At 40.4% G+C, this 18,993-nt stretch overlaps 4 protein-coding genes and 1 long non-coding RNA gene across 5 annotated transcripts; 2 read left to right on the top strand and 3 right to left on the bottom strand.

Moving 5' to 3' along the window:
* Nucleotides 1-1,365: 1,365 nt before the first annotated feature.
* Nucleotides 1,366-11,898, bottom strand: LOC112429650 (protein NLRC3). The gene is made up of 7 exons (XM_024801515.2): nucleotides 11,608-11,898; nucleotides 5,791-5,842; nucleotides 5,095-5,314; nucleotides 3,333-4,997; nucleotides 2,857-3,051; nucleotides 2,692-2,768; nucleotides 1,366-2,443 (listed from the first exon to the last, which is right to left on the bottom strand). Exons 3-4 carry the CDS (start codon nucleotides 5,312-5,314, stop codon nucleotides 4,102-4,104), a joined length of 1,116 nt encoding a protein of 371 aa, XP_024657283.2. The 5' UTR covers nucleotides 5,791-5,842; nucleotides 11,608-11,898; the 3' UTR covers nucleotides 1,366-2,443; nucleotides 2,692-2,768; nucleotides 2,857-3,051; nucleotides 3,333-4,101.
* Nucleotides 6,203-6,942, bottom strand: LOC106674909 (histone H2A-like). Its single transcript, XM_014408402.3, has one exon. It carries the CDS (start codon nucleotides 6,807-6,809, stop codon nucleotides 6,423-6,425), a length of 387 nt encoding a protein of 128 aa, XP_014263888.1. The 5' UTR covers nucleotides 6,810-6,942; the 3' UTR covers nucleotides 6,203-6,422.
* Nucleotides 7,084-8,837, top strand: LOC106674720 (histone H3). Its single transcript, XM_076882428.1, has one exon. It carries the CDS (start codon nucleotides 7,135-7,137, stop codon nucleotides 7,543-7,545), a length of 411 nt encoding a protein of 136 aa, XP_076738543.1. The 5' UTR covers nucleotides 7,084-7,134; the 3' UTR covers nucleotides 7,546-8,837.
* LOC106674910 (histone H4) lies at nucleotides 10,611-11,046 on the bottom strand. Its single transcript, XM_014408403.4, has one exon. It carries the CDS (start codon nucleotides 10,963-10,965, stop codon nucleotides 10,654-10,656), a length of 312 nt encoding a protein of 103 aa, XP_014263889.1. The 5' UTR covers nucleotides 10,966-11,046; the 3' UTR covers nucleotides 10,611-10,653.
* A 2,256-nt stretch (nucleotides 11,899-14,154) lies between the features above and the next one.
* Nucleotides 14,155-18,902, top strand: LOC143416804 (uncharacterized). The gene is made up of 6 exons (XR_013097058.1): nucleotides 14,155-15,233; nucleotides 16,432-16,576; nucleotides 16,682-16,770; nucleotides 16,941-17,248; nucleotides 17,932-18,118; nucleotides 18,212-18,902. It is a non-coding gene; the product is annotated as an uncharacterized LOC143416804 (long non-coding RNA).
* The last annotated feature ends 91 nt before the right edge of the window (nucleotides 18,903-18,993 follow it).

Genomic DNA, 18,993 nt, shown 5'->3' with positions numbered 1-18,993 from the left:
GAGAGAGAGCGTCGCCCTGTAACCATGGCAACCGTAACGCTGCCGCCTGCAACAACAGAACGTAGCTGTCAAAGAAAACCCAAACAGTCCTGACCCGTAACAATATCAAACAGGAAAGTACCGCAGTGTAATCCGTTTATTTCAACAAAGTAACTGTATTCTGAATACCACCTTTTTAAACGGTAACTGTAACGGAATACAGTTACTCATATTTTGTATTTTAAATACGTAACGGCGGTACATGTATTCCGTTACTCCCCAACACTGTCCATAAGTTACTGCAACATGAACCTCTCCACTCGACCTCCCAGTAACAGCGACCACTTAGACTGTTGGTACACAGTAGCTGAGGCTGATCAAACCTAAAATCATGATCAGGATACAGCTGGTCTTCTTCCACATGTGTCACCTCCTTGTTGTTGTCAGTTTGAGGTTCCTGTGTGCTGTGTTTGGATCCAGCGTCAGATCAAAGAAATCTAAAAGGGCCAATAAGACACAGTGCATAAACACTTAACTCTAACAACTCATTAGCAAATTATTAATTAGAGCCAATGTGTAACAGTAAATGTGGACCTCATATTTTGTGGTCTGTAGCTTAAAAATTCAATAATGCAGGCAGTGTGATGATGAGTGTTAATGAGAAAAAAATAAATCTTAAAAAACAAAATTATCAACAATACTTATTTGAAAGGGAAGTGACTAAAGCTATAATTAAACAGGCTTTGTATTTACATTCACTTCACATGCATTAATAAATACAGCTAATAAATCAAAAACACACTTACATATTTTTAGACCTGGTCTTATCCACCGACCAACCAACTGTTTGCGGTAGCATGTATGCTGTCAAATTACCAGAACACAGCATTAGTTTAAAAAAATGGGTTAAGTGAGACAAGATGGATTTTTCCCAAGACACCAGTGCCAGTAAGTAACTTATGGAAAAAGACCTGCAGCTGAGGCCACTACAGTTGCATTTCTTCCTTCTCAGCTGACAATACTTGATTACAGAACTGGTACTTGGGTGCTGATAGTTGAGTTCCAGTTATTGATAATTCTACTTCATTGCAAATGTTGAATGTTAATAATACTGTTTAATTATAATACTATATTACTATTCAGATTCAACAAAATTGTTTATCAAAATTATAAAGTAAATCACTAAATCATTTTAAAATTATAAGTGACATTGAGCTTTTGTAACATCAAAAATACCATTTGTCATTTTCTTCATTCAGTTGTCTTATTGTCTAAATGTATATCAGTATGCTAGGCATGGACTTTAAAATACTTACCATGTAAATAAGTTCTGGCCAAATTCAATGTTTTAATGTGTGTTTTTTTAAAAAAAAGAAATTGATGCCATTGCTTAAATAACAGTTTATTGATTTGACAACAAAAAATTCATGAAATACATTGCAAATAAAACATCAGTTATTTTGTTCCAGCCAGCCTGAAGGATCTGTTTTTCTGTTCATTTTTCCAAACACAGGTATCTTGGCATATATATGTACAAAAATAAGTAGTCAGCCTTTTCTCTGATTGCATTGTGCACATCTGTATCCATGTATATTCTTTGCACTAGGTAGTCCCACACAACAAAGTCACACCACTGCATCCCACTGATGAGCAGTTGCCCCTGCACTTGCCAGTAATATGTGTGGCTCTTTTTTTAGTTTAGGGGTACCACGTTAAATTTGAACATATTTGCAGTCAATAAAGTTTTGTACATTGGGACATTTGAATTCAATGAGGCCAAACTGGGGGTATTCATTGGGGTCAAAAACAACACCATCAGGAGATGCAGCAAGCCAGGGGGCAATGGGGTGAATGACCAGACCACAGGGTGAGTAGTTAACATTCATTAGCCTACTATACTCTGGTGCTATTGCATGCTCCATCTCAGTTCCTCTCCTCATGTCTGCTGTCTGCCTTGTTCCCTTCAAGATACGCTCTGCTAGTGACTCTGCCGAGCTCTGGCCTCTGACATGACACACCTCCCGAAACCTAAAGGCAGTCACTCTGGGCCTGCGGAGCTGATGCCACTCAGACAAAGAGCTTTGCTCACATGTAGCTTCCTCTATTTTGTGAGCCATTTCCAGAGTTACAGACAAGTTTTTCAGATGCAGAAGCTCTTCTTCTGAGCACACAAACACACAATCTGATGGCAAGATGTCGTACCCCTCCAGAGGCAAGTGCGATGTTGGTGGTGCATCACGTTGTAGTGTGATGTACCGGGTTGTCAAAACCGGCTGCTGATATGACAGAAGACTGCCCCCCTGCACCAGCCCAAAGGCACTTTCCACAAGGGGCTTGTCAGGTCTCATGTTCATTGTGTCTCACAAGTGGCCTGTCCTCAATATTAAATTTTGCATATGCTTCCGTTATTCTGAACAAGCAGGGATCTGGTAACGGACCCACCATGCCTCTTTAGAAGCCACTCCTAAAGAAAACATCAATGACAATAATGTAAGGAAGAAGGTTGTTATACTGAACAACAACTAAACTAAAAGGTGTAAAACAGTGGTGCATAAGTTAGAGACTGGGATGTATATGTACATGACTGAGTTAGCCGTCTTCAGAAAGTGTAATGTTGTATGTAAATTAATACCTATTCTGACACATGTATGTATGAACAAATAGCAACATACATTTGTAACACGTGAAACCAAATTTTACAAATCTAATTACCATACTCCAGTCTGGGCCATCCTATTTGGTACCGGCTTAGTGAAGATCATGGAGTTGATGGGTCCTGGTCTCACACCCTAACAGAAGACACATTTACTATGGATGGTGTTGCTGTTCACATGTAAACATGGACTAATTCAAAAACTTTAACCTCATTTAAATTACCACTGTCCGTGGCTTGTGCCATTGCTGTTCAGATTCCGTGCAGCTATGCACAGGGGGGACGACCGGCACTCTGAGTTGTGAGTAGTGTGCTGTTTGGAAGAGCAATGCCACTGTGTGATTGCACATAACAGCGCCTGCCACACAGGAGCACTGGCTATGTGTCAGTATCACCAGCGATGAATCCAGAAGCTTAATCTAAGAAGAAAGAACAAAAATTTAAAAATGTAACATCTTCGTGGAAGAGCCAAACAGGAACATAGTTCAGTGTTATGGTTACTGACCCCTACAGGCTTACCCTCCTGAATGCTTAGTGTTTCCTTCTCTCCCTATTAAAACAACTTAACTATCCTTGAAAACTGTAATAATTGTGTATATTTGCAGTATTAACTGTGATTGGTTCTGAGTCGTTCACCCACACAGCTGCCCACTTAACTGGACATACAGACTGTATTACTGGCAATCAGGTCAGTGGTTACCTTACAATATGCTGGAGAAAAAAAACAGCTTTATTTCCTCTTTTGTCCAGTTTCACATGTGGATCCTCCCTTAGAGCAAACAAAAGCTTCATTCCTGAGTCTCCTGGGTGATTATAGCTCAAGTCCAACTCTTTCAAATAGGAGGGATTGCAGTGCAGAGCTGTGGCCAGAGAGGTGAAGCCTGGTCCTGTGATCTGATAGCCTGACAACCTACAAACACACACAACACAATCATTGTAAGGAACTGCTTTGAATTTGATGATGTACCATGGTGGCCATTTAGAAGTTGCCCATCTTGGATACATCTTTTGTTTTTTTCAATAGGGAGAGGGCCATGTGACACATCAAACTCATTGGTAATGTCACAAGAAAAAACAATGGTGTGCTTGGTTTGGTTTCAAGGTAACTTTCAACATAACAAGTCCAGATGTCCATTTGGACTCTTCAAGGCCTTGTCCACAGCACTCTGGTAGAAATTTTGTACTAAAGACTCTCCAGTCTTCACTGATGCCATTTGTTCCTCTTCCAGCAGGTTGATACCAGAGTTGGCGAATGTCAGATGGACATAAAGAGCAGCTAAAAACTCCCGAATGTTCAGATGGACAAAACAGTAAAACTTGTCCTGGTATACTCCTCTCTCGTCTTTAAAAATCTGTGTGAACACTCCTGAGTACACTGAGGCTTCTCTGACCCACACTCTGTCAGGTCTGTTTCATAGAAGATCAGGTTTCCTTTCTGCAGCTGCTAAAAAGACAGTTTCCCCAGTGCTTCAATCATCTTCCTGCTCTCTAGAACTGTAGCAGTGATCCAGCAGAAGATTGGGATGTGACACATGATGTGGAGGCTTCGTGATGTCTTGATGTGAGAGATTATGGTGTTGGCCTCTTCCTTGTCTCTGTCTCTTCCTGAAGTACTCTTCCTTCTGTGGGTCAGTGAACCCTCTGACCTCTGTAACCATGTCTATATATTCAGCAGGGATCTGATTGGCTGCTGCAGGTCGTGTGGTTATCCAGATGTGAGCAGAAGGAAGCAACTTTCCCCTGATGAGGTTTGTCAGCAGCACATCCACTGATGTGGACTCTGTAACATCAGTGAGGATCTCAGTGATGTGGAAGTTCAGAGGAAGTTGACACTCATCCAGACCATCAAAGATGAACACAACTTTGAACTTTTTAAAGTTACAGATTCCTGCTTCTTTGATTTCAGTGAAGAAGTGATGAATAAGTCCCACTAAGCTGAACTTTTTATCCCTCAGTGAATTCAGCTCTCTGAATGGGAATGGAAAAATGAACTGGATGTCCTGGTTGGTCTTGTCTTCAGTCCAGTCCAAAGTGAACTTTTGTGTCAGGAATGTTTTCCCGATGCCAGCCACTCCTTTGGTCAGAACTGTTCTGATTGGTTTGTCTCTTTCAGTCGAAGCTTTAAAGATGTCTTCACACCTGATTGTTGTTTCTGGTCTGTTTGGTTTCCAGGAAAACATTTCAATCTGTCTGACCTCATGTTCAGTGTTGACCTCTCCAGTCCCTCCCTCTGTGATGTAGAGCTCTGTGTAGATCTCATTTAGAGTGGTTCGGGGTCCTGGTTTAGCAATCCCCTCAAAGACACACTGGAACTTCTTCTTTAGGTTACATTTAAATGTGTTCTCACAAAGTGGATCAGGACTTTCTACAGGAAAGCACCAGAAACATGGGTGTTATGATTATAGAAAATGTGACAATTTCACTCCTGTAAAGACTGAATTTATGAAGAGAAATCCTCTCACTGCTCTGCAGACAGTCAGCCAGCTCCTCCTGTTTCATTATTCTCAGGAAGTTAACTGCAAGTTTCAGAAATGCCTCTCTGCTGCTCCTTCTCTGCTTCTCTTCCTCACTGTCCAACACCTCCTCTTCATCCCTCTGACACTCTGAATAATCTGGATTCAGATCATTCTGCAGCTTCTTTAGTTCGTTCTTCACAAACATGATAATGTTTCCCTCCAGCATCTGGAAAGTAAATGACACAATCAAAATTAATGAAAATTCAGATCTTCATAGTAAAAACAAATTTTCACAGATTTGCTTAGTGTTTGTTTTCAATTTAACAAAAATTAAGTTTTAAATTTTATGCAAGTAACTTTTTAAAATAAAACTCCTGCCAGACAACATTATCATTACTGGATAGTTTTTGCGGACTATCAGTTTGGTTCTTATTCATATAAGAACATAGATTATTAACATTAATTTGCTTTTCTGAAAAAAATGTGTTATAAAAATACATATGTATTTTAAAAAAAGCCTGTTTTGATCCATCGATTTTAAGTAGTGTTATCTCCACGCTACGCCTTTTATCCACAATATAAAAAATAAAGTGAAACTAATTCACTGTCTAATTATTTGTGGAATTTTGCCATTATTTTATGAATATTGGACTGTGCAACATAAAAACAATTTAAAAAGGAGGTTGGTGTACATGTACAAACCTTAAATACTGAGTCCAGATCAGTTTGATGCTGCAGACTCTCCTGATCAGCTCTGTGGAGACATCATGAAGACATTTGAAGCATTTAGCACATAAATACAAGCCACAGATTTCTTCTGTTTCGTGATCATCTTAAATAAAACAAATACTACTGTGCTGTAGCAAACCTATTATGTTTATTTACAGACTTATTTATTATTTGGAGTGTGTTCTTGTAATGACCATATTATGGATATGCCCTGCACTTTGCATGAACATCAAGATTAAAGAGAATTTTATAAAAAGGGGAAAAAAAATAACAGATTTTGTGTTGAAGTGTTTTATTTAAAATGTTGCCCTTGTGTCTAAAAATACCAGCAGCAAGGAAGAGGAAAGGAAAAACAAGAATAGACCAAACGCAAAGAGGTTTGGAGTTAATGAAAGTAGTTTTTATTTGAAGGTGGATTTCAGTCCCCGATTCTGTAAGATGACATGAATAAATGTACATTTCAAAGTAAATCAAGATGAATAATCTACATTTCCCAATACACAACTTGTTACAGACAGAGTAAGAGCAAGAAGGATGTTTGCTCAGAGAGAAGTGTGTGGCTCTTAAAAGAGCCTTTGTTGTTGGTGAAGCCGAGCGCTTTGCGTTTACTTGGCCTTGGCGGGCTTCTCGGTCTTCTTGGGCAGCAGCACAGCCTGGATGTTGGGCAGCACACCACCCTGAGCGATGGTGACTCCCCCCAGGAGCTTGTTGAGCTCCTCGTCGTTGCGCACAGCCAGCTGCAGGTGACGTGGGATGATACGAGTCTTCTTGTTGTCGCGGGCTGCGTTGCCAGCCAGCTCCAGGATCTCAGCGGTCAGGTACTCGAGCACAGCTGCCAGGTAAACGGGGGCGCCGGCTCCTACACGCTCGGCATAGTTGCCTTTGCGCAGCAGTCTGTGGACACGACCCACGGGGAACTGAAGCCCGGCACGGGATGAGCGGGTCTTGGCCTTAGCTCTGGCTTTGCCTCCGGTCTTTCCGCGCCCACTCATTTTGACAGGTTCTTTTCTTCGTAGTATCGAGACTGAGAGAAAATGTGGCCCGATCAGCTCAAAGCCTCGCTTATATTTCCGCAGAGCGCGCGCAGCTTCGTCACGCACCAATCGCAGAGAGGCTTGCGGCAGCGCGCAACATCAATGCACTTTTCTCCAATGAGCAGCACACACCGAGGCGGGGCGATGCTCCACGTGGAGCCCGTCACCAATCACGAGCCGGAGCGGCACCGCGTCACAGCCAGTCACACACTTTAAGAGCAGCGAGTCTCCTCTGTTCGCTACATTTTCTGCTCGTATCACAAGAAAAGAAAAGTGAGGAAGAATGGCAAGAACCAAGCAGACTGCTCGCAAGTCTACTGGCGGCAAAGCCCCCAGGAAGCAGCTGGCCACCAAGGCCGCTCGTAAGAGCGCCCCGGCCACCGGAGGCGTCAAGAAGCCCCACCGTTATAGGCCTGGTACCGTGGCTCTGCGCGAGATCCGCCGTTACCAGAAATCCACCGAGCTGCTGATCCGCAAGTTGCCCTTCCAGCGTCTGGTCCGCGAGATCGCTCAGGACTTCAAGACCGACCTGCGCTTCCAGAGCTCTGCAGTCATGGCTCTGCAGGAGGCCAGCGAGGCTTACCTGGTCGGACTCTTCGAGGACACCAACCTGTGCGCCATCCACGCCAAAAGGGTCACCATCATGCCCAAAGACATCCAGCTGGCTCGCCGCATCCGCGGAGAGAGAGCTTAAGCTGCACGCTCTCCTACAAACAACGGCTCTTTTCAGAGCCACCTCACTCACACCAAGAGCTCGCTCCTTTATTCTTTTTATTAGTATTCTTTTTATAACACAAGTTTTATGCTCACTTCAATCTTAATGCTGTTTCTATACCAGAAATTACAGTTTGCATCAATGTGGAATTCACTGACTTTATTTTCACAATTGCCTCACTATGGCCAATGTCATTGGCTGGGCCTTTCACCGACCTGTTTACGTCTTCATGCATTCTCAGTCATCCAGGAAAGTAAATCTCCAAAAAGTTGATTCTGTTCATAGATGTAAAACAAATATGCCAGCAGTTTATCTCACTTAACGAGAGGAGCAGGCATGTGTGTGTGGCCCCTTCACATAGTGGACATTGAGTTGTTGTGTGGGGCATGTAGTCCATGTCTTTTGCTGTAACAGTAGTTCATGTTGAGAATAAAACATCCCAGCTCACTGATTTGATCGGGGCAATAGTGCCTAAAATGTTGCATCATTTTGCCGAGAGATCTTTTACTTTGTGGTCATCTTAGATGGACAAAAACCACCAGGTCATTCAGTGTTCCCTTAGTGCTAATGCACATAAGAGATGTTGGTGTACTATAACTGAACTAATGTTAAGTCCTTAAAGTCATATTCTTTTATTATCATGACTGTATTTGAAGCTTCCTTTTTTTTGGTATGATACCTGATTGATATGGAATATGGCTGAAGTAAACTAAAGTCTAAAATACTTACTCAGTCATTTGTTTAATGGTAATTTAACATTAAGTAATTCACATATAAAACTATGAATTGTAATTTTAAATGGTTTAAAAGCATGAAGAATAGCATATGTAGGCAAGTATATTTCTCCTCTTTAAAAAAAATAAAATAAATAATAATAATCAAGAAACAAAGACAAAAGCAGGGCAGGGTTTGGAGGTTGAATCATCCATCCCCACCAATGCCAAAACCAAATCTAAGCCCTTGTCAGGATCATCCCCCACCACCTGCAGCTGGCCGTCCACAACGACGAAGAGCTGAACAAGCTGCTGGGCCGACAACATCCAGGCCAAGAAGAATGAGAAAGCTGAATAAAATCCAGCCACTTTCCTCAACCAACTAACAGCTCTTGTAAGAGCCACTCACCTCTGAGAGTACACTTGGTTAAAGTAATGACACTAAATCTTTAATCCATAGGTGTCAAACTCATGTTCACACTAGAACTGAAGTGGGACAGCCCTGTTAGTCTATCAGTATGTGCAACACATTTAGTTGTTTTAGTACATGAATAAAAATCTGAAATCTGTGAAGTTATTACCCAGACTTTTCTTTTTAAAAACTTGCTTTGAAACCAGAGATCTGTGTCGTAAGTGCATAAGATAAGATGACCTTGATTAGTCCCACAGGTGGGAAATTTGTTTCGTTACAGCAAAAGTGCAAAGTTATGTAGCAGAAATTAGAAAACACTGGTATGCAATAGAATACAAATGCTATATACAACTTTGTCAGAAAAAAAGAATTGCACATATAGCAGTCTTATTGCACTTGTGTGGATGTGTGTGTTTGATCAGCTGCAAGTCTTTGTTGTAGAGTCTGACAGCAGTGGGGAGGAAAGACCTGAGTAATCTCTCTGTCCCACATCGTGGGTGCTGCAGCCTGCCACTAAAGGAGCTGCTCAGTGCTGTCAGAGTTTATGCTGTCAGAAGCATAAACATTGTCTCATTGTTTGTTCCTTAAAGTACTTGCATTAAAACTTAAAAACAAGACAGCTGAACAGATTAAAGAGGTTCAGACTTATAATTGTAAATCACTACAAACTCTCATTTAGGTCTAAGATTCATTTAGACCGACAGCGAACCACAGCTGTGAGCTACATGCAAACACACTTTGTGTGTGGTGTATTTTCTGTCATTCTGATCCACTCCTTCAAAGGAGCTTTTTTTAAATTATTATTATTTATACCTGGACGCACGTCAACTAAATGTAGACAACCTGGCAAAACTTCTTGTTTGCGATGTGGGTCGTTTCATCACAGATCATTTACAGTTGCCTTTGATACTTTGTTTGCAGTTTAAACAGACATGTTGCATTTCAAGTGCATAAAATCTGCGTACTAAAACATATGTTAGACAATGTTGCTTGTATGAAGGTTATGTCAGGATTGTGAGAGTGAGTAAGCCTTTCAGAAAGGAAGATCACATCAAAACTGTTATATTGATATGATTGGTGAAGATGATATTTCAGGCACACATCAGGAAGAGGTTTAAGAAGCTTCATTGGGTTTCAGCCACTCATGTCCACCTTTTACTAGATCAAAGGTGGGTTAGTTACCTAAAAAAAAAATAAATAAATTAAAAAAAAAAAAAAGAATCTACTAAGCAAGCACTTCTGTTTCAAGCAGATTTATGGCAGGAAGACATTTACAAATAAACTGATGAATAAGTGAAATTTATTATTTTTCTTTTGTTTGGTCTATGACTGTTCAGTGAGTATTAATAAACAGTGGTATTGAATAGGCCTGTAACCTGTGAAGTTCAGTTTGTGGTCATGACAGTTATTGTAACGTTGTGAAGAAAAGCACGCATTACAGCTGAATCTTATAGCAAAACGGAGAGTCAATATAATCTTGTAGCGTCCCTCGACAGAAGATCAGCGTTCCGGTTACCGGTGTTTATTCAGAATAGTAACACGGGCTACTGTGGGCCGTAGCCAACGCCAAAACAACGGGGGGAAAGTGCGCTCTACAGCAACAGCACAACCCCCGACACTCTTCTGTCTTCCGCCACACACAAACTACTCTAATCCCCGCCCCCGAACACTGTCAGCCAACCACACACCTGCTCTCCTCCAGACTGTCATTGGTAGCTGATGTGATTGACAGACTAACCGGCCTCTCGACTACTGCACATTCAAGGACACTCGGTAAATCGCCATGCTGCCGATGTGGTCCAACTATGAACACAATACACTGATAACACAACAGTCAACTGACTTGTAACCCAGTCAATTACAATATGTAGGCAATGTCAGTCTGTCATAAGGGAACAAAACTCTCAAAGTGAAAGTGGGTGGCTCTTAAAAGAGCCGTTTGATGGATTAGGGCGAATGAGTTTAACCGCCAAAGCCGTACAGAGTGCGGCCCTGCCTCTTCAGAGCGTACACCACATCCATGGCGGTCACAGTCTTCCTCTTGGCGTGCTCAGTGTAGGTGACGGCATCACGGATGACGTTCTCCAGGAACACCTTGAGCACACCACGAGTCTCCTCGTAGATGAGGCCGGAGATACGCTTCACTCCGCCACGGCGAGCCAGACGACGGATAGCGGGTTTGGTGATACCCTGGATGTTATCACGGAGAACTTTACGGTGACGCTTGGCGCCTCCCTTGCCGAGTCCTTTGCCACCTTTGCCCCGTCCACTCATGGTTACAGTTTCTTCTTTGAACAAACAAAGTCGAATGAAGTTCAATCCCACGGAGCCGTCTTATTATGTGTGCTCAGCGGACGTAAAGGAAAACAGCCGGGCGGCTCGGAGCTCAGTGGCTCCACCCTCTCTTCTATTCTCTATGTGGAAATCGTGTCTTTTTTTTAATGACAAATTAAGTCTAACCAAAGGGAGGCTCTCACCAAATTGCACCCACAATGCCCGAGTCGAGTTCATATTTTTATTTCACATAATTAATCAATTGAAACTAAAACCAAGTGTCCACATTAGTAACAAAAACCAGACACCCTCTTAACGTTTTACCCAGAGTCTAGTGTGACCTCTGTGTAGTGTCTTCTCTGGTCTGCATTCACAACAAAAAGGCAATGGTTAGAATGCTCTCTTTTTAATGTCGTGGGCAATCAGCACAAAATCTCGCAGGAATCCTCCATTATTCTCAGGATTACATTTCCACTCGCAGTGTGATCGTATAGTGGTAAATTTATACAACCAAAATAGAAAAACTTCAACACCATTAACATTGCATGTTAAATTTCCCAAATGAAAGGAATATAGAAATATATTTCAAAGCTGTACATGAAACAATGTAAATTCTCTAAACAGTGTGGCACAGTCACATACCTGCATTCACAACAAAAAGGCAATGGTTAGAATGCTCTCTTTTTTATGTCGTGGGCAATCAGCACAAAATCTAAACGGGAAAGCAACAACAGGGTTAGCTAACTATGCTCCCATTTTGTTTCCTCTCCTCCCAATAAATAAATCTCACATAAACGTGCACTCAGTTCAACATAAAGACTGGAGAAATGACCCGCAACAAATGATGTATACACAACAAAATTAATCGGGTCTGTATTACTTTAACAGCCTGCGATATGATTTTTCCTCCACACGACATTTGCGCATCCCTTACCTCGCAGGAATCCTCCATTATTCTGAGGATTACCCAGAATCCTCTGCCCTTTGTGAATATTGCAGGGTGACTTTTTCAACAGTAGGTGGCACCAATGTCCCATTTAGTGGGATTTAACTTCAAATCTATTTAACTATGTTACACTAGCATAACTTTTCAAGCTAAATTAAAATGTATTATTAATATTAAACATGAAACTAAAGGCTAAAAGTACAAAAACAAATCCCGTTTATTTATTGTATTTGTAAGCCTGTCCTTTACAGTCAGAATTGTAATGTGAAGCCAAATATTTGCTTCACCAGGGTGAGCACTATAAGCTCTTCTTCACATGTCATTTTATTTCTGAGAAATCTACAAGTGTATTTATTCAGTGTACAGTACAGCGATGGGGACAACCAGAGCTACTCCACCCGCAGTCACAGTCATGCTGTTCCTCATTTCCGCCAAAGGCCAGTAGATGGCGGTAGTTTTAGCCGCTCCTGTTTTCTTTTATATCTTCTTTTAAATGAGATGTAAATTTAGGAGTCCATCAAGCAACCCTTCAGATTAATTTCCTAACAGCAAAAGTGAGTGGAAGAGTTAAGTCTTTTGTTCACAATGACATAGCTGACAGGCACTTTTGACTTTTTGTACACAGTTAATTTTGTAAAGCCCCTCGCATTGCATTCATAATCAAGTTCACTGATTGACTGTCCCGCAGTGTTGTTTTGTGTATTTCTGTTTCATCCACTTTAATAAAGTGTCCTGTGTTAAAGTAACTGTGAGTTGTGGATTCACTTAATGAATGCCTAAGTTGGGCTTTAATCGGCCTTAGACTTACTGATTTAACGGGTGTAGAGCCAGAGAGCAGCACGGCTCCTCCCGAAAACCCTCAGTGTCTATATGCATTTAAAATTGAGGGTAGGGCACCAGCGCCAGAGGTGGATTGGAATACACCAACCATCCAAGGGCACCAGGTATCTATACTTTTGTTGTTAAAATATTACATCTCAACCAAGTACTGTATGCTTTCTATATTTTTGCAGTGTATCACACACACAAAAAAGACAATATACTGTACCAAATATTGTCAAAAAAGTAAGAAATCTTTTGGGGTGCTTTAATTCATTTTGGGCTAAAACACCCCTGAACTCAACACAAGATTTCTCCATGAACCATGATGATAGTTAAATCCAGAAAGTAATCTTTGTTTTTATATAGCAGTGAGCCTGAGAGGAGGTTTTAAAATCAGCTAAGTGAAACACAAACCTGGTCTCTGGCTCATTTGACACACCTCATAAAAAGTTTGCACTCACACATATTTGTGTCCTGGATAAATAAGAAGTGCCAGGGCGCAAATCCCTGTGTGGAGCCAGTCAAGGAGCAGGCCTGATCAAACAGGACTGAAAAACCACAACGTTTTGACTTCTGTTAGTGGAAAAGATGCTCAGGAACAGACTAGAATTCTTGGAACTGAGTTTAATGCACTGAATCATATGAAAAACAAGAAAGTAGATACACATAACAGCAAGACAACACATAATAAAGCAAGCAAAGCAAACCCCAGGATGTAGAGCCGTAAGCACAGACAGCAGAGCCACTCAGAGACAGTTAGAAAGAGAAGAGCCCCGGTCTCCTCTTTATAGGGGCCAGTAACCCCGCCCCTGCTGCTGGGTAACTTCCCATTTGTTCTCCAACATCTCCGTTATAATGTTACTGTTTTTTAAGAGACAAGTTTTGGCTGTGCGTGAAAGACGTTGAGTGTGTATTGGGGGGGGGGGGGGGGGGAGTTATTCACACTCTTAGAAAGGATGTGTTAAAAAATGACACAAAAAATGTGTTGTTACACTATTAACACATTTTGTGTAAATTTTAACATAACATGTGTAAGAAAATGTGTAAACATTGAAAAAATGTGTAAAACGCTTAACACACTTGATGTGTTGCACAGTTTAACACATTTTGTGTGTTATTTTCAGAATCTAACAACAGGACCTAAAATTAGCAGCTCAGTAATTTGATGCTAGCCCTGTGTTTAGTGAAATAAATTGTAGATTAACAATGTATTATAACTATATTAACTGAATAAATAAAATGTTTAGTTATTGTTTGTTTTCCTTAATCCTTTCCTCATTACTTTCAACAAATAAAACATTTTATAATGTAATGTGGACCAAGGTGTGTATGGTGTACTAAAATTCTGAAAGAGGATTAATTTTTTATTTCTCAATATGTATGGCATACCAATTAATGGCCATGGCTATACAATCCGGTTGTTCAGTGATGACGCGACGAATCCTACTTCCGGGTCTAAAGTAGTCTGCGTTTAATATGGCTTTTGTGTTGTTAACATGTTTAATGTTATGTATTTTCTTCTATTTGATCTCAAAAAGCTCCTAAAACAGTCAGCGACCACTGTTGACCTCCCTCGGCTTTTATTACCGCTAATCATTTATTTAAGCTCAGTTTTTAAAACCTTACGATGTAACTACAGCCCAGCCCATGCAGCAGTATATGAATGACTAACCTCGTATTGTGGATGGATTATCTCAGTTGTTCTCCTGGCTGAAGTTTGGTCCTTTTACAGCATCCTGCCATGCGATTACATTTGTTCCTGACCACCGAGAACACTCACATTAACTTTTATCGAGTGGAAAAAAAGTTAGCTTGTTTATATTATGCTAACATAGCTGTGTCGCTAGCGGTCACGTAGCACATCATTATATACCAGCTAGCCCAACTTCAGTAACCCTACAAACGTCACTGCTGTTTAGTTTTCTGTCTTCATTTATGCTGGAAGTGATAGCAGAGCTGTACGTTTTAATTTGTTTCCAAAACCCCGCAGTCAGGACATGCTATATTGTATTTAGATAGAAGCTAGCGAGCTAACTCCCTGCTAACTTCTAACTCCGTTAAATGTCATAAATTCCGTTTTCATGGATGCCTGGATGTTAAACTCAATTGTTACACCTGGTAGAGCAGAACGCTGATCATTTTATTAAAGATGAAAGACTTTAGACAGTTTTTCAACTCTCAGTAATCCCATAGTGATCGTTTGATATATGGACCTGCAGCGGAGTTTAGACCCAGACATGGCTAGTGACGTCAGACTGAACAACCGGATAAGCATAAGTATCCACAAAGAACAGGCTTAATTTTGACCGTAACATGTGAATATAATTGAAGCAAAAGTAGAAAATGAAATGAGTAAGAACACACATGCTTAAAATTGAAACAAATTCTGCCCAGCAACATGACATACCGGCGGCGGGAAGGGGGCGCTATCTTTCGCGCCACTGAGACAAAGGAGACAAAGATGGAGGTTACGTCGCCTAGTATGTTGTCAGACCTTACAGTAAGTATCATTTACCAGTTTATCTTAATGTACTGAAAATATGCCGGGTTTCTGGAAGAATGTGAATTTATATAAAATATAGGAGTTATGTAGGAGTTTAGAGTTTAAGTTAATTACTGCTTAACTATACCTAGCTAACCTTAATGTAACAGTCTTGCTAACATATCCTACTCTTAATTTTATTATTAGTTCTTGGATTTCGTGCCATACTCCATTAGAGTTAATGTGTTTTGGTAGTATTTTTATGTATTACTTTATTCATGTATTTATCTATTTACTTTATTTATGTATTAGAGTATTCAGAAATTGCTCTTAGAACCAGTGTGGTAGTTGGCTAGCGGCTCCGACAGGCATTATGTTGTCTATGAGCAACGCCAGAGTCAGCACCTAACCGTAGCAGTGTTGAGTAAAATGACAATATTGTCGTTAGCTCTGAATATCGTTAGCTTCATAGCATAAGTGCCTAAGTCATTGACTTAGTCAAATGACTTAGGCAATTATGCTATGAAGCTAACGATATAGCAAATGTAGTTATCACCGCGACCATTCGTTTACTAGCAGAGAATAGGAATAAAGACTGAGTAACTTTAACATGAAATATACCTCATATTGACAGAGATGATTATTTTTTCAAGCAGTTAAAGCAGTTTTTGCATCTAGTATGATTAACTAAAGTATGTGCACATTCTTTTTTGAGGCTTATTGCTGGAAACATGCTCTGATATAGTTTCTTTTTTATGCAGAACTTCTGAGGAAGTAATAGTCAGTGTTATTTAAAAAACCAAACAACAGCAACTTGACCATGCAAATTATCTTACTTATTTAGCCATGTGTTTCATTTTTTCAGCACACATATGACAACTTAGAATCTGTCAAAGTCCTTGTAACCACTTTTATAGATGAGAAAGAAATTTGTAAAAAAAAAAAATTCTTATTGTCAGCAGTGCCACAGACATCAGACATCACTATTAGTCAGGATCAGATTTATTCACCAAGTAGCAACTAGAAGATAAAATCAATTTATTTATTATTCAGAATTTCTTTTAGTCATTGCGTTATAATCACGTAGTTAAGAAACCGCCTTCTTCTGCTGCAGCTTTTTGAGTAAACTCGTGCTTTTATGCTCTGTGGAAATTTGCTGTCATGACTTTGAAGATTATTGCAGAGAGGTAAAGTGTCTGGTGTTGCCTTTACACAGTCTACCATTACCACAGAAGAACAAAGTCAACCCCTGAAGTCACTCAGGAAAGCCCCACAGATTCTTAAGGAGTATGAAACCTGTCGGTGCCATCGAGGCTCCTTGTGAAGACTTGCATTGGGGATTTGGTGGAGAGGTGTGGTTAGTAAGTATAGCACTTTACTGTACTTTGTTAAAATTTTGCAATGAATGTTTTCCTTTAAAAATGTTGAAGTGCACAGAAGTAAAAAAGTTTACCTTTGTTTTCCAGTTACCCTCTTAGTGCAGAGAAGCTAACTGTAGCAAAAAGCATCCTCACCACTTTTCCACCCTTAAGTGGCAGGACAGGGGGAAGGATTTGTAAGTAAATTTAGCATTTTAATAATGTAAATTCCACTACATACTGTAAATTGCACTTGTTCCCACTTACTGTGTATCGTTTAACCTTTATCTAATTATTTATTAGAGCTTTTTTTCTCAGTTAAAATTGCTCAGCTGTTACCCATATACCTCTGTCCTTTCTTCCTCAGGAGCATTATTATGATCCAGTCTCTCATTGTGGATTCCTAGAGACTAAACTGCGCAACCTTAGACGGAATCTCGACCAGGGGCAGAGACATTATAAGAAGCGAAAAGTGACAGATGACTGTGGTGAAGACAAGAAGCTCAGGCGAGAGGATGGGAATACCAGCAGCACAGATGAGTGGGTCACCCAAGTTATTGCGGCCCTCAGCTGAGAACCTTCCAATTATCATGTCAGGCATGGAGGAAACATACACCAGTCTCAGAGCCTGGAATATTCGGAGAGTACCCACGGTTTTTGGACATGCCAAGTCTGGTAAGTTGCTTGGTTCTCTGGTAATGGTTTATGTACTCCTTCTCCACTCAGTTGTGTTTTGCATACAAAGTATGTAACAGGAGTCGATACATTGGAGGTATGTTTATGAGCTCCTAGTGAATATTTTGAAAGTTTTATAACTTCAGAGTTTGATCATTACTCCCTGCGCACTGATTACAATGAGCATCACTTTTCACATGGTCCAAAATCTTAGTTGTACCACCAAATGACTATCTAATAGTAGGGACATCAAATGACAATGCAGAAAGTGCTGCTCGTGGAAGTGAAAACCCTACAAAAAATCACCTAAATCTGTATGAAACTCTGCTTTCAGCAGCACTATTTTCAACAAAAAAGCTCTACAGGACAAACCGCAGACAGACAACATAAGAAATTGTCTGCTAGAAAGTTGAACATCAGCTAAAAAGTCCTAATTTTTTCTCAGGGTCTGATGGGACCCAAATCATAGCTAAAATTAAGGAATAATGGACTTGTATTCAAATACCACTCCAAGTAAATTGTTGTTTCACTGTGTAGGTAAGCTTGATGTGGAATGGGTAACAGAAATGTGATACTGTAAAGTTTGATTTTAGCCATACAGCTACCAAATGGACAGAATGTACTTTTGATTTAATGTATTTAATGCTTCATTTTAAACTTAAACACTTCTTTTATTTCCGTAGGCTGGACTTGGAGTTTGGCAATCTTACAGGAGGAAAGGTGGACCTCTTTTTGCGAAAATGGGAAGCCAGTATCATTCCGAAGCTCAAATCAGTAGCTGCCCTGGAAACAAGAACCCCCCCCCCCGCCATGTGTTAACACACCTACTCCCACCAGTTGGTGCCAGTCGTTGCAGCCTTTTTTGCACTGGTATGTATTCAGTAAAGTTCTCACGGTATTTACCTGAGGAAAGCATTTGTCTACACCTCACTGAATACTATCTTTATCTTCCCCATCTCCAAGCCTGGAACAAGTATTGCATCGCTTTGCAGTGATCCTGAAGCATCATCCACAACACACCAACCCCAGCTGATATGCATCGGTGATCTAAAGAGGGCAACCAGGCAGTACATCATTGTTGCTAAGAATGACAGAGTAACCATTTCTCTGAATGATGGCCTGACGTGTGCTGTGGATAAGCTTTTCAAACTGTACTGGGTATGTAACTTGTCCTATCCAGCACCACTTGGCTCCGTCTTCACCTTCTTTGAGTTTGTCTATGACCTGCCGCTGTCCACCCAAAGGAAAACCAAAGTACTGGAGCTGATTGCACAGATTAAAGGATGCAAGTAAAATGTTCACCTGTCCAAAATGTAGAGAGTCTCTGTTCACAGAGGTGAGAAACCTCATTTGGCATCTTTGTCAAATACACTGCTTATCAGGACTGACCATTTTTATGCCTATGCAGTGGAAAGGTCAGACAATATGAACTGATTGGCTGAAATTTTTGATTTTCGTATTTAAACCCAAGGTACAAAATTGTATAACCTGGATGCTATATTCGCCAAAATGTATGTTTTTCTGTTTGCATGCAACTGCACATTTGTTAAATGTTGACAATTTGTTGAAGATGACAATTGTTACCTTTAAAAATTTTAATTCATGTATTGTCTGGATTATATCAGAACATTATATATATATTGAAAAAATTGAAAAATTGAAAAAAGGGCAATCATATATATGATTGCCCTTTTTTCAATTTTTTTTGACATTTTAATGATCTAGAGAGATAGAAAGCTAGTCAG

The sequence above is a fragment of the Maylandia zebra genome, linkage group LG3 (assembly GCF_041146795.1).
Source record: "Maylandia zebra isolate NMK-2024a linkage group LG3, Mzebra_GT3a, whole genome shotgun sequence".
In the NCBI taxonomy this organism is placed as follows: domain Eukaryota; kingdom Metazoa; phylum Chordata; class Actinopteri; order Cichliformes; family Cichlidae; genus Maylandia; species Maylandia zebra.
Note: the sequence above shows the minus strand (reverse complement) of the source record. Positions and strands in the feature narration are given on the sequence as shown.